This window comes from Zingiber officinale, chromosome 8A (genome assembly GCF_018446385.1).
Source record: "Zingiber officinale cultivar Zhangliang chromosome 8A, Zo_v1.1, whole genome shotgun sequence".
In the NCBI taxonomy this organism is placed as follows: domain Eukaryota; kingdom Viridiplantae; phylum Streptophyta; class Magnoliopsida; order Zingiberales; family Zingiberaceae; genus Zingiber; species Zingiber officinale.
The window spans coordinates 7,076,336-7,089,933 of record NC_056000.1 but is presented as its reverse complement, the minus strand read 5'-3'; the positions used below and the strand labels follow the sequence as shown (position 1 = coordinate 7,089,933).

Here is a 13,598-nt window from a genome sequence, read left to right as displayed (position 1 = left end):
ATGGCTTGGAAGGCGCCTTCGATGAACAGTATGGAAGGCGCCTTCCAGCCTATAGAAGGCGCCTTCCAATACCAATTAGCTGAAGATATTTTATCTTCGGCAATAAGATTTTTCTAATTGAAGACGCTTTGAATCCTATTGAAGACGCCTTACAGCTTCAGATAGAGGTTTTCAAGGGGTATAAAAAGACCGCTACAGATAGGAATTGTTCAACAACTTTTTATTAATCTCCTAGCAATTTTCTGATCTTTTCAAAAAGTGTAAGAGGCTTCTTTGCCATCATCAAATGAGATATTTTTAGTGAAACTTTGCAAGTACCTTGGATTAATAATCACCTAGGTTGTAATCAAGTAAAAATCTTAGTCTCTTACTTAGTTCTTTTTAAGTTGTTATTCATTATGTCATATTTGATTAACTAATATTATATTCTTGCCAAAATTAGCTTGAGATTCTTCTAACTTATTTCCATTGCATAAAGTAAAAAATATAGGATTTTCACTCAATACTCAGACTACCATGTGGAGGCAGCCATTTATTCCTTTTGCATGATTTGATCTTATTCAATAATTTTCAAAAGTTTACGTATTGAAATAAGATTTATCAAAATTAAATCAATTTTGTAGATAAAGATGTGCAAATTTTAAAGAATTCATAAAATATAATTCCTAAATATAAAATTTGTTGGTCATCCGCCTTCTCGCCCAGTTGGAGTTCCTCCACGCCACCTCCCTCGCCACTGAGCGAGTCTTCCTCTCCACCTAATCCTTCCCCTCTGTAGACGAGGCCTTCTTCATGTTAGTCACCATGTACCCAACGTACCAGTCCTCTAGCTGCATCGATGGCTTTCGTCGCGACGAGTACTGTCATCACGTCGATGCCTGAGTTTGCCTCAACTACTAGGACTTCAGCTTGTTCTTATACCTCCAAAGTTTCTAGGCCTAGGAGTCCTCCAAATTCAACCGCTCTGAGATCGCCACCAACCTAAACAACCATGCCCTCTATGGTTTCGCCGAGAAAAGCACAGCGGAGTACGACCTCAAGAGTTTTGGCGATTCTTGAGGGCTCTCCGCCGGCACTCTTGGTCAAGAATCTCTACCTCTTATGCCATCCCTACATACGCAGCCATATGGCCAAGCATGACATGCCTATCTATCTCCCAACTTCACTCCTGGCTCTGTACGGTTGCACATCGCATTCCTAAAATTTACTCAATTACTTAATAATAGTCAATGAGATTCGATGTTCAAAGGTGATTACTGGCTTCAGAGTGAGTAGAGTGGTGGAATCCACACATCCGATTTCATGGTCGGTGAGCTGATCTGGGGCATTACCCAATGGGAAGAGTACAACATCATCGTCTCTGATTTGGGAAGTTTCTTCAAGAGCAAATACACGGACTTGCCCCCCTTTCTTACTATATCGGACTTCTAGGTAAACTTTTATGCCTACATTACTAATTATTCTCCTCATGATCTTTCCATGCATCTGATCTGCATTGGTTTATTTTTATGATTTGTAAGGTTAAACTGAAGGAATGGGGCAAAACTAGATGAAAACTACATCCCATTAGATTGCTTCAGGGACTAACATTGCAGTGAGCACTCATTCATCTGATTAACTCCATTTCTTCTTCAATGTTACTTGAGATACATTCATTCCTCAGAATCAAACAAATCCTTCTCATCTTTCATAGTTGATTTCGTGGTTTCAAATGCTTGGGCATTAACATAACATTGATGATTCAATAAAGAACTTGCATAACTATTTGAATTCAGTTTTTAAAAATGTTTGCAAATATATAGATCCTTCTCATATTTACATCATCCAACTTGTATGTTGATGTAGTAGGATCCGTAGATTTTTTATTATTATTATTTTTAATAATTTTTATATTTTTGATATTTTTGGTAATTTTCATCTTTTGTATATTTGTACTATGAATTCATTTAGAGATTTTAGAATTATGAATATGTTAGTAAAATTTGTCCTTTATGTTTAAAATTTCCTTCAAATCTTTACCGGATAAGAATTGGAGTCCATATATTAAAAATTTTTTCCTTCATTAATCTTCGCGTGTAGATTTTATATAAACATTATGGCCGAATAAAAAGAAAATTTTAAAAAGAAAAAATTAAATTATTAAATATTAAATTAAAATAAATTATAAAAGAATAAAAAAATAAATAAACTATCCTACTCGTTGTCAAATGCAATAAACTATCTTGGAGAACCAAAAATGATTTTTTCTTTCTGGTTGTTGGTAATTATGTGGTAAATATTGCCTACACTAAATAAAAATCCTAATTCTACACTTAGTCTTATGAGAAATCCTTAATATTATTCAACTTAGAGGAAAAATATGAAAATAAATCTTAACATCGTAGACAAGGTTGAATACACATAAAATAGCAGTAAACTTAAAAAACAATACAAATAACTTAGACAAAAAGACAAATATCAATAAATGACGTACACAAGAGTTATGAGCAAGTATGTTTCTACTTCATAGTTGAAATGATCTAAAGTCTAAATTAGCTGCAAAATATCATCAAAACTTGATAACCCAACAACTAAACCCGTCATTGCAAATGTAAGAAAAGTTCTCCCATTGTAGATGGTAGCTATATATGTTTGTAAATATTATACGGTAACAAGTATATACTCTATCAACTAAGAAAGAAAATAGGTGTAGATCATCCCATGACTAGAACAGATAATCACTAGAGAGAACTTCGAATACAATTGATAATATTGATTTTAAAAAATAAATATTTATGTTAAATTATTTTGGTACAATATTCTGGCATTCTATTTTTTTAAATGCAAATTAAATTAATATTTAAAACAAGTTAATTCATAATCTTAGTTATATGAGTTTTATACTATTCTAATACTTTTATTTTTAAAGTTTATTTATTTTTAAATTCTCTTATTAAATTTGATGTATTCAACTTTCATTTTGCAGTTATTACATCATTTGTCTTGTTTGTTTTTCCATTATGTTCATATGTTTAATGCTAGACTTTTGAGCTGATTTAGAATATTTGTAGAATATACGAATTATGTTTTTTTGTCGCTTTGAGCAAATGCAATGTCACAATTTCCATTTAAAGATGATTTACGTGTAGATGGTGTCTGACTATCAAATTTAAGTGCAATGAGATAAATTTAAGTGTAAAGATGATTTAAGTTTAGGTAACTCAACTTAAGATAGATTTTTTTTGTTGCTTTTTCGGTGGAAAAGACTTGTTATTGAAGGTTGTATATGTTTTGGTGATTGAGGAAGGTTTTGTGAAGGTAGTATATTGCGGAGTAAAATGTAATGAGATATATTAATATTTTGGATTGAAGTATGAATATTATGTGATGATTTGGTAGTGCAATATATTTTGAACATAAATTAGTTTTGTGAAGTGAAATGTGAATATCGTGAATTGATTTAATTTGGTATTGCATTTCGTTTTTGATAAATGTACTGGTACAATATGATATAGAATCATTTTTTAACTGTTTCAAAGTTAACATTAGGAGCAGTTTTTAGCTGCTTCGAAAACCAGTACTTACAAGTGTTTCCAAATAGGCACATAAACAATTTATAGGATTAGTCTCAACCACTTCTACAACCAGCTGACTTCCGAACCGGTTAACAACCATTGCAATAGCAAACAACCGGAAGCGGGTACTCACCGCTCTAAACACCCAACTTTCTGCACCGGTTATTGACCGCTTCTATAAAATATATTCACAAGTGGTAAATAACTCCTTCTAACATCGAAGTTGTTACATGGGTTAATGACAACTTTTGTAGAACGCATTTATACGCATTCAATCACCGCTTCTACAAGTCATCTTTCTATATCCCCACCTCTATTAAAAACACTCACAAGTAGTTAATAATCACTTCTAGAAGTATGTTGTAGTGGCGTAGTTAAAATTTTTAACCAAGAAGGGTGTTTTTTTTTTAAATTTTAAATATTAGTATATATCAATTTTGACCATCCAAAAGTCTAAATTTCTATTGCATCAGAAGTTACTAGATGGTTTAAACCACCGGTTAGTTTTATCGCTTCGATTGCCTTTAGGACCACCATCATTTGCAACGATTGGAAAACTAGTTCAACAGATTTAGCATAGGTCGATAAACATAGCTAAAGGCATTTTAAAATAGCTTTTAAAACTTTTTTTTTAGTGTTCATATTTATAAAAACGTCATTTTCAAAATAGAACATAGAATTGTAATATAATTCTCAATCATACACAATAGTTTACATTGAAAAAAATAGAATTGTAATATAATATTTTCTTATAGATTGTCATTGATCAATCAAAATGAGAAATCTGTCTAATCCGTGTAGACAACCATCACACTCCTCACTTGATGCTTCCCGTCCGACCAAATGACCGTCGCCGGCGCTGTCGAGTTCCCTGGCAATGGCCCGCCTGAAACCGACACAGTGAACTGCCTCTTCTCCTTCAACTCCGAAAACTTCAACTTTCTAGGATTCACCACCACATTAAGTCTGTGATGAGCCCAGACCTCCGCCTTGTACCTGCAGCGTCGGGCGCCGCCGACGTTGGTCACTGTTCTCAAGAACTTCGCGGCGAAGGCTTTACCGGACTGAACATGTAAGGCCATGGAAGGGTAATTGAGATCCCTCGCCGTTCCATTGCTGCTGGCAGAGCAGGAACTGGCGTCGCCGGTGACGATCCTGATCATGGTTTCGTTGTAGCCTGAGTTACAGAGCATTTGCACGTAGTCACTGGCACCAGCGTCGTAGACAAGACCTGGGTGGACGGCCTTCACCGGGTTCAGTTGCCCGGCTCCATACGATAATTCGTCTTGGCGGGCCGAAGGATACATCGGTTTGGCTGTATAAAGCATGGACGACAAATTAAAATGAGAAATTTCGCTAGCTTCAAAAAACAGGGTTGAAGAATAAAGGTATATATAATGCTTAGTCATGAGACCTGTCGTCATGAGCGCCGACATGATGGCTGCCGGCGACCAATTTGGGTGGAAAGACTTGACGTAGGCGGCGGCGCCGGTTACGTGGGGGCAAGCCATGGAAGTGCCCGAGATTATGTTGTACTTTACGACCCTTGTGTCGATGATGATGCCTGACACTGGTGCAACCCGTGACCAGGCGGCCAAAATGTCAATTCCTGGAGCACTTATATCAGGCTGCATATGCAAACATAAACATTTCCAAGTTGCAATAAAAGTATATATACGCCAAAATAATCGAACTGAATGATGAATTAATGACCTTGAGGATGTCAGGGGTGATGGTGTTTGGGCCTCTCGATGAGAACGAAGCAACCAGGGGAGCCTCGGAGTCAAAAACTTCTTCGCTTTTGTGGATGTTGGCCACGGGATTTCTGGCCAAGATCATATATATTCACGGATTAATACTACTACCTATGATTTCTATTTACGAAATATTATAAATAAACACTCACTTAGTGTTGTTTATGTAGCTCAAAAGTTTGAGCCCATCCAAGGAACTGACTGTAATGAATGGAACTGGGTATAAGTCGGAAACGTCAAGTGAAGAGTCATCTATATATATCAATCCTTTAATGCCTGTAATAAAAATTTCGTCAGAGAAGTGCTTGCAGAGAACAATCTTCCCTTTCACAATGTTTATATCTGGCAAAGCAGTGCAATCCCTGAAACAGCAATAGACAAGTTTGATAATTATTGAATATATCATTCCGCATCTGGCTATGAAGAGAAGATATATAGCATTATCTTCATACCCTGGTAAAATAGTTGCATTTCCCTGCATGTAGATCAAGGGATGATCATCGCTATTTTTTGTCGCAAACGTGTTCACAGAAGCTCCCTGCATTTTCCCCCAAAATTAATAATAATTCCTTATTTTCATTCAACATGATAACACATAAATAAGAGTACGTATTAACACAAGTTTTTGCATCATCATTAAATTGACTAATTGATGACTCACCAAAGTGGACACATGATTTCCGGTGACCACCTTGTCAATGATGTGCCTATCGATGCTGCTCGCCGCCGCCACCAACGTCCACGGTGCCACGTTGCTGACCGTGCCACGGTATGGCCCTGCATTCCCCGCGGCTGTCGACGTCAAAATCCCGTTCGCCATGGCATGGAAGGCGCCAATCGCTATCGAGTCTTGGAAGTAATCCGCGGCGATGTCTCCGCCGACAGACAGGGAGATGATGTCGACACCGTCGGAGATCGCATCGTCAAATGCCGCCAAGATGTCTTGATCGGTGCACCCGAACAACCAGCACGCCTTATACACCGCGAGCCTCGCTGACGGCACGGCCCCCCTGGCCATGCCCTTGGCGAGGCCGTAGAGGTTGGCGTGGGAGACTGTTCGACCGGCAGCAGTGGAAGCTGTGTGAGTCCCGTGACCGTGAAAGTCGCGTGGCGATGGCTCGCTCAACATGTAATCGCCTAAGCTATTGTAATAGCGCGCCCCGATGATTTTACTTAATTAATAATTCAATCAATCATAAATTTATATTAGTCACAGCTTTAAATCGAGTCAAACAATTATCTATAACTTAAATGATCGAATTTTATGGACATACTTGTTGCATGTCATATTTACGCAAGCACCCTTCCATTTCCTCGGAGGAGGTCTCAATCCCTGACCGCTGAAGGACTTAGATTCCGGCCAGATTCCGGTATCAATCATTCCAATGATGATGTCACTTTCCAATGCGGGATTCCTGCTTACTCTCTGCGGGAAGTTGAGGAAATCCCATGACCTCGTCGTGCGAAGCTTCAAGGTTTTACTAGGAAACACTGAAATTATTCCCTCCATTTCTGCAATATAATTAATTCGTGTTGAATTGTAATTAATTTATAACATATCTACAATTCAAACTATTCCCTCCAATGAAAATTATACCGTTCAATTTTTCTGCCTCGTCTATAGAAAGTTTGGCAGCAAATCCACTAAAACTCCTCTGGTAACTATACACCAAAGACTCACTAGGCGAGCTGCATTATCAATTGTTTTAGTCTCAGAATTTGACAAAATAGATAATATTTATATATACATCAATTTATTACCAGTCCACAAGAATTTCTTTAAGTAAATTAAGATGGAGTTCATAGGTTGGGTACTGAGATGAGTGTTGAGCTCCCATATACACAATATATATCTGCAGAATGCCATTCATATATGGTAATATTAATTGTAATAATACAGATTAAAGACCACTTTTCAAAATGCAAATTTACAAACTTCGGAATTACCTTTCTTTCTTCATTTGAAGATGCTGACAAAAATAGAAGAATAAAGGATATGAAAAATGCAAGAGATACTGGATGTGATAGTAGAGAAGTCATTACTCTTCTTATCCTATGAGTTTTTGTAAATGTCTACTAAGATACATGGAATTTTATAATGGATGCCAACTAATGGAGAGTTTAGGATCAATGGACAACATGGATTATACACTGTCAGTTGTCGCGGTGTCATTGCTAGAATAGAAATGATTATTGGTAAAATTTTAGTGGCTAAAATAAATTTTACAGGTAATTTACTCAACAAATATAATTTTAACCAATGAAATATTTAAAAATATCAATAAAAATAATTTTAATTGATAATTAAAAGTATTCATAATCAAAATAATTTTTGGCTGATATTTTTAATTGTTTATCCTGAAAGGGAATTTTGCAGATATAAAAATTTAACTAGTAATTATATTAAATTTGATTGATAATCATATTAAACTTTGGCTAATAAAATATTTTAAAATATCTGTAAAAAAATTTTGTTCAGTAAATATAATTATTTATCATTATAATTATATTAAGATAACTTTTAAATATTATGATTTTTTATTCATAATTTCTTTTGTATAAATATATTAATGTTTATTAATGAAACAAAAGATATGTACCTAGGAGACCTAGAACACTACTAACTCTTTTTTTTCAAATTAATTTCTATAATAAATTTTTCTCTTATAAACATGGACGGATCTATTAAAAGGCTATCCTGAGTCCTGAGATATGATCCAACCCATTTTTTTTTATTATATATATATATATATATATATATATATATTAGAATTAGGCGATGAAAGACACTACTACGAGAAAGAAACAAAAATATGATCTAAGTACGACGTCAAAGAAACAAATATAGACTTGAACCCTATAATTTTATTTTTAATTAATTAAATATTTATTTAATTAGCTTTTTTAAAAAAAATTAAAATTATAAATATAGACCATTCAGATTGAAATTGTCATCCTTTATATTTGTTATTTCCTTAGCTACTAGCCAGCTCCAACCATCGACGGCGACCATTTCTATTTGACTTTGAAATCAAGCTCCAATTCACGTCTAATTTTGACTACATCACTCGCCTTGCTCCTCTACTTGCGCTCCTTTGGTGATATCGCCTCTCTCCTCCACCTCACTTACTCATCCTCATGCGCTTTCTTTGTTATCGCTAGTGGCCATGACCACTCTCATCATGACTGAGCCCTCGCCCTCGACGGTGTAGTCGTCGACATAGACATTCTCGACCGCAGCTACCATGATCGGATCGACACGTCCTTCATGTCAGCTAATCCTATCCGAAAGTCGAAGAGACGGAAGCTCGGGATGTGGCGCTCACGCTGACCTCCTATGGACTTCATGCGGACCTACAATACAGACTATGTTTGTGCCGAGCAAGGGAAGGGATCCCAGCGATAGCCCTCCGACGCTTAAATCTGTCCCCGACGAAGAAAAAGCAAAGAGGGAAGCAACAAGAAGAGTGTATCACTACAGTAAAATATCGAATGCCTCCACTGATACTTGGACCCCCTTTATATAGAGCTCCAATAGCGTGTGTGCACGCTTCCCAAGGTGGGAACGCATCCCTAAATTTTTCCTGAAAAAACTCGTCAGTAAAGTATCTCTGACACAGTACCTTAACAGACCGAACATATTTCTGAAGTGACAGTGGAAGCTCCTACCATACTATCCTTTATCTGATCATGTCGCCTGTCAGCGGTACTAGCTTCTAAAAGGATGTCAAAAGATAACATGTTGTGTTTGTTGCTTGGCCGAGCGGATATTCCGCTCGGTCGAAATTCCGCCGTCCGAGTGTTGTCGGTTGCTAGGCCGAGCGGGATAGCTCTCGGTCGGAATTCCACTGTCCGCATGTTCTGTTGCTGGGCCGAACGGCCGGGATAGTCACTCGACCGAAAGTCCACTGTCCGCGTGCTCTATTGCTGGGTCGAACGGGATAGCCGCTCGGCCGGAAGTCCACTGTTCGCGTGCCCGGTTGCTGGACCGAGCAAGTTAGCCGCTCGACCTGAAGTCCACTGTCGCGTGCTCGGCTGATGTCGAGTCTACTACTAGGTCGAGCGGAATAACCGCTCTGTCCGATTTCTGCATACTGCTCCCTTGAGCGTCGGTTGCTTGAATGCTCCCCGTGTTGAGGGCACGGTGGATCAGATCTTTCTCCCCGGTCGGGGCATGTTTCGCTAGACTGGCTGATGCCCTATATGCATTGACCGCCTTGACTTTGACCTCCTGGGGGCGTATCTTTTGGACCAGGAATTCCTGGTCCACCCCTAGACCACATAGCAAGTATAAAACTCTCCCACGTGCAAGGTACGTGCACGCGCCAACACCAGAAAACCCTAGCCTCTTCCAGCGTCGCCTCCCTCCCTCCCTCCCTCCAGCGCCGCTTCCCTCCCGTGCCTCCCTCGTCGCCTGCAGCCTCCCTCCAGTGCCGACCTCTAGCAAGTATAGCGCCATCTCCAGCATCGACCTCGAGCGTCGCCTCCACACAAAAGCACTAGCCTCTCGACATCTAGTGCCGCCTCCCTCTAGCGCTGCCTCCATCCAGCATCGCCTCCATCCAGCACTCTAGCCTCTCAAACTCTCCTCCCTCCAGCTACCTCCACCGTCGCTTGTGAAGATCTATGAGACTCGACCTATCAAGAACAACATGTACGGCATGGGATTTGACCACAGCTTTGGGTTGTGGTTCATGGCACGGTGGCTTAAGCCAGATCTGATGATAGAAAGTGGTGCTTTCAAGGGCCACTCTACTTGGGTTCTGCGGCAGGCAATGCCAGAGACGTGGATAATATCACTATCGCCTCGCCACCCAGAGAAGTATATGAAAAGGGACTAGCATATGTTGATAAGAATTGCACTTACTTTGCCGGAAAGGAGTTTGTGGACTTTGGCAGTGTTGACTGGGGAAGCGTTTTGATGAAGCGTGGGATTTCTGACCTGAGTCAGGTTCTTGTGTTCTTTGATGATCACCAGAATGAATTGAAAAGGTATAGGAATTTCTCTCTGATTCTCAAACTTAAAAAAGTATGATACAGTTTTTGATATTCAATAACACGATTTATTTTAGGCTATACATTTTTATATTATGGGATATTTGTTCTTTTTGTTTTCTGGTGCTTCAAAGGATTCTTGTGTGCCATTAATTTAGTTAGCCCTGACAAGCACTGATAAATAGCTACTGATGTTTCTTATTGGAATTTGATGAAATTTTCTGACAATCTCCGTGTATTTCTTTGGCTAGTTTGTTAGCATCTAGTTGTTCATTTTCATAATTTCTTGGACAGATTAAAACATGCTCTAAATGCTGGTTTCCAACATCTTATTTTTGAGGATAACTACGATACTGGATCTGGAGATCATTATTCCTTAGGACATATATGCGGCCAATACTATATTAGAGGTAAGTCTCGTAGATCCTGCATTCTCTAAAGCTACTTTTACATCCTTAATCTAGGATAGATGAGTATGCTCTTTCTTGGAATCTTTTCAAGCAACTAATTTCTTTCGTGTCTTTGTTGAAATCTTATCTAATAACAATTTTCTTTAGTTACTTTTTTTTAGAGAATTCAAGCTCTTTCTCTGAATTTTGATTGTGCATATAGTTTTTCTCCTTCCAATGATCATAACATACAAAGTGATCAGTGGTAAAAGTCGAACCGTGTTGTCTTTTGCTATACTATACTAATATCAATCAGAAGGATCAAATGTTTGAGTGGTCAATGCTCCTCTTTTGCAGGCTGAGATGAAAAAGATGAGAATGGAATTTTAAAACTGGGATTGTTAATCCATGTTTTTTTGCTTATGCTCGATTGCTAAATCATAAATCTGCATCCTAAAACTTGAATTGTTGTCAATTACAATTATTCTCTTTTGTGAAATTTTGATGCCGTCCAATAGCTCATTATGTCATCTGTGATGTGACTATTGTGTTGCAGTTTGTTTTTTTTGCATCAAAGTTTAAATACCTCATATCTTGTCTTCATCGATTATCTCCATGTAGAAAGGTATAAGCATTGAAGATAATCCACTTTGTTTAATTTAGGAGGTGGACATAGCTGCTTCATCGAGAGTGATGAAGCAAGGATCAGGATGAAAAGGAAAAGGTTCTGGGAGATAGCTGTGGACAGAGATGAACTTTGTGGAAATGGTGAAGAATGGTGGGGTGCGCAAGGCTATATGCGAGACGCTTTCAACCATAGCAACAAGGCAATCTCCTATGAAGAACATTTTCAAAACAGCAGGTTTGTGGATTCAGTATTGGATGTTTACTGGGAACTCCCTCCTGTTGCTGGTCCTTCACTTACTCACCAAACAAGGTGCAGCCCTGCCCGTGCCTCTGATCCAATTATCGAAGATGGAAGATTTGGCTTGTTCCAAAGGCTTGGCTAGCAAAACATGAAACGTCAGTTTTTAATGGATATACACAAATGGTGTATGTTCAAGTGTCTGCCTCAGCCTCTTAAATCACATGCAGAGCTTTTAGAATCGCTTTCCTTTTGTGTTCTGCACAAGGAAATTGAACTAGTTTGTTCTGTTGTTTTTCATATTTCCTTCACGTTTCTTGACTGTTCTTTGTACATAGCTTTTTTTCATCTTATTTCAAGTTGAACTATGCAAGCTTGGCTCGCCATCAGTAAATCAAATTGATCCTCACGATTGGATTTGAAGCTATAAACGTTATCAGTAACTTTAGTGAACTTGCATTGATAATTTTATCTGGAAGTTGTTCGCAGGGCCAATTCGATAATCTTGTTCCAATCAAATTGAATCAACCATGCAAGAGAAACCATTCAACTTGATGAAAACACGCTTCTAATACCAATGCATACGAGATGACCAGATAATACCTACTACAGCAACTACCAACACTGTCCACGAACTAGCAAGTAAACTAGAGGTTTCACTCCACTCTGGCAAATCACAAAATAAAGACAAGACTAAACAGATATCTTTCAGTTTCTGTGAGCCAGTTGCAACTAGTTTGGTCTGCATGTTTTGTTAGTTCCTGCTCTTGGATTTCTCCATGGCCCTTGGAGCTGCGCCAAACTTTACTCAGTTTGTTAGGAAACAGGATACGAACTGTTGCGAATTCTATCAGGCGCAAGATCTGGTCAACCACAAGCTCAGCTTAGATTAATTATTGACAATTACGCATACTTCAGAGATATTGTAGGGGTAAAAAAAACTAAGCTTGTATGTTATCAACCAATCAGAATTTGTTTGATAATTAATGATTGCTGATTAAGAAACAGAGGACGAAATGGAAACACATACCAATACCAATTGCATCTGAACCTTTCATGATCCTCAACCTTCTGCATGAATCAGTAAACATGCTGCAACACCAACTACAAAGAATTAGTACTAGTTGAAGTAGAGAACAGTTCCAATCCTGAATCAAATTGGAATATAAGACTGTCAAAATAAATCGCAAAAAAAAGAATGCGATAAATCAATTTGATGCAGTTTCGGCACAAAGGCCAGAAATGCATGGAATCTAAAACCATAGGAGACTCTTCTCTTCTATTCCTATTTGACATTGGAATCAAATGACCAATAGTTTTTTCCACCTAACTGACTAGTGAAGATTCGCATAGAATAGATTTAGGAGATCAATTCATGGCACTTATCAGATCCTGCTAATATATTGTAGTTACAAATTAACTGCACAAGACACTAATAAATAGAGAAATGAAAAGAACATTATCACATTTGTGTTTAATTTTCATTCTCAGTGCATCTTCAACAACATTAATGTTAATGAGCCGTGTTAATACCAATTACCAAGATATAGCATGTATACTCACCATAGATCAAGATAGCTTACCAATAGTAAAGCAAGTAAACATCTTCTCAAGAGCCAGTGAGAGTTCCTTGTAGTTGGAATACATTTTGAGGTCAACTTTTCTGAGATATGGAGCTCCATCCATGCTGACCTTGACATAGAGGCATTCCACCCCTTGTTTCACTTCATCATCCTCCTTTTTCTTGGTCGGGTTTGCGACCATTGTGTTCTTTCTATAACTTCGGATCGGTGGCCATCCAACCACTTGTGCCCTGCCACATAAAACAAGTTAGTCATCCCTGATGAAGTAGTAGCTTCTTGTTCATAACCATTCAGAGATGTGCCATCATGAATGATCTGATAGTTCACAAGACAAATGATAAACCAAAAATACAAAGTATTCAACATCTAGAACGGGAGGTTGCCGGAGGCCGTTGGAGGCGGAGGACGGGAGGTTGCTGGAGGTCCCCAATGCTGAAGGGAGGCAGCGCTGGAGGTCG

The 13,598-nt window shown here is 38.2% G+C and overlaps 1 protein-coding gene, 1 long non-coding RNA gene and 1 pseudogene across 2 annotated transcripts; 1 reads left to right on the top strand and 2 right to left on the bottom strand.

Moving 5' to 3' along the window:
- Window positions 1–4,342: 4,342 nt before the first annotated feature.
- On the bottom strand, window positions 4,343–9,767 carry LOC122010471 (subtilisin-like protease SBT4.8). Its single transcript, XM_042567013.1, has 11 exons — window positions 9,404–9,767; window positions 7,256–7,278; window positions 7,077–7,161; window positions 6,906–7,001; window positions 6,583–6,820; window positions 5,970–6,480; window positions 5,761–5,846; window positions 5,461–5,670; window positions 5,268–5,379; window positions 4,969–5,182; window positions 4,343–4,869 (listed from the first exon to the last, which is right to left on the bottom strand). The coding sequence occupies exons 1-11, from the start codon at window positions 9,765–9,767 to the stop codon at window positions 4,343–4,345; spliced, it is 2,466 nt and encodes an 821-aa protein (XP_042422947.1).
- On the top strand, window positions 9,635–11,984 carry LOC122012176 (annotated as a pseudogene).
- Window positions 11,985–12,052: 68 nt separating this feature from the next.
- On the bottom strand, window positions 12,053–13,498 carry LOC122012177. Its single transcript, XR_006120154.1, has 3 exons — window positions 13,141–13,498; window positions 12,588–12,649; window positions 12,053–12,435 (listed from the first exon to the last, which is right to left on the bottom strand). It is a non-coding gene; the product is annotated as an uncharacterized LOC122012177 (long non-coding RNA).
- Window positions 13,499–13,598: the final 100 nt, after the last annotated feature.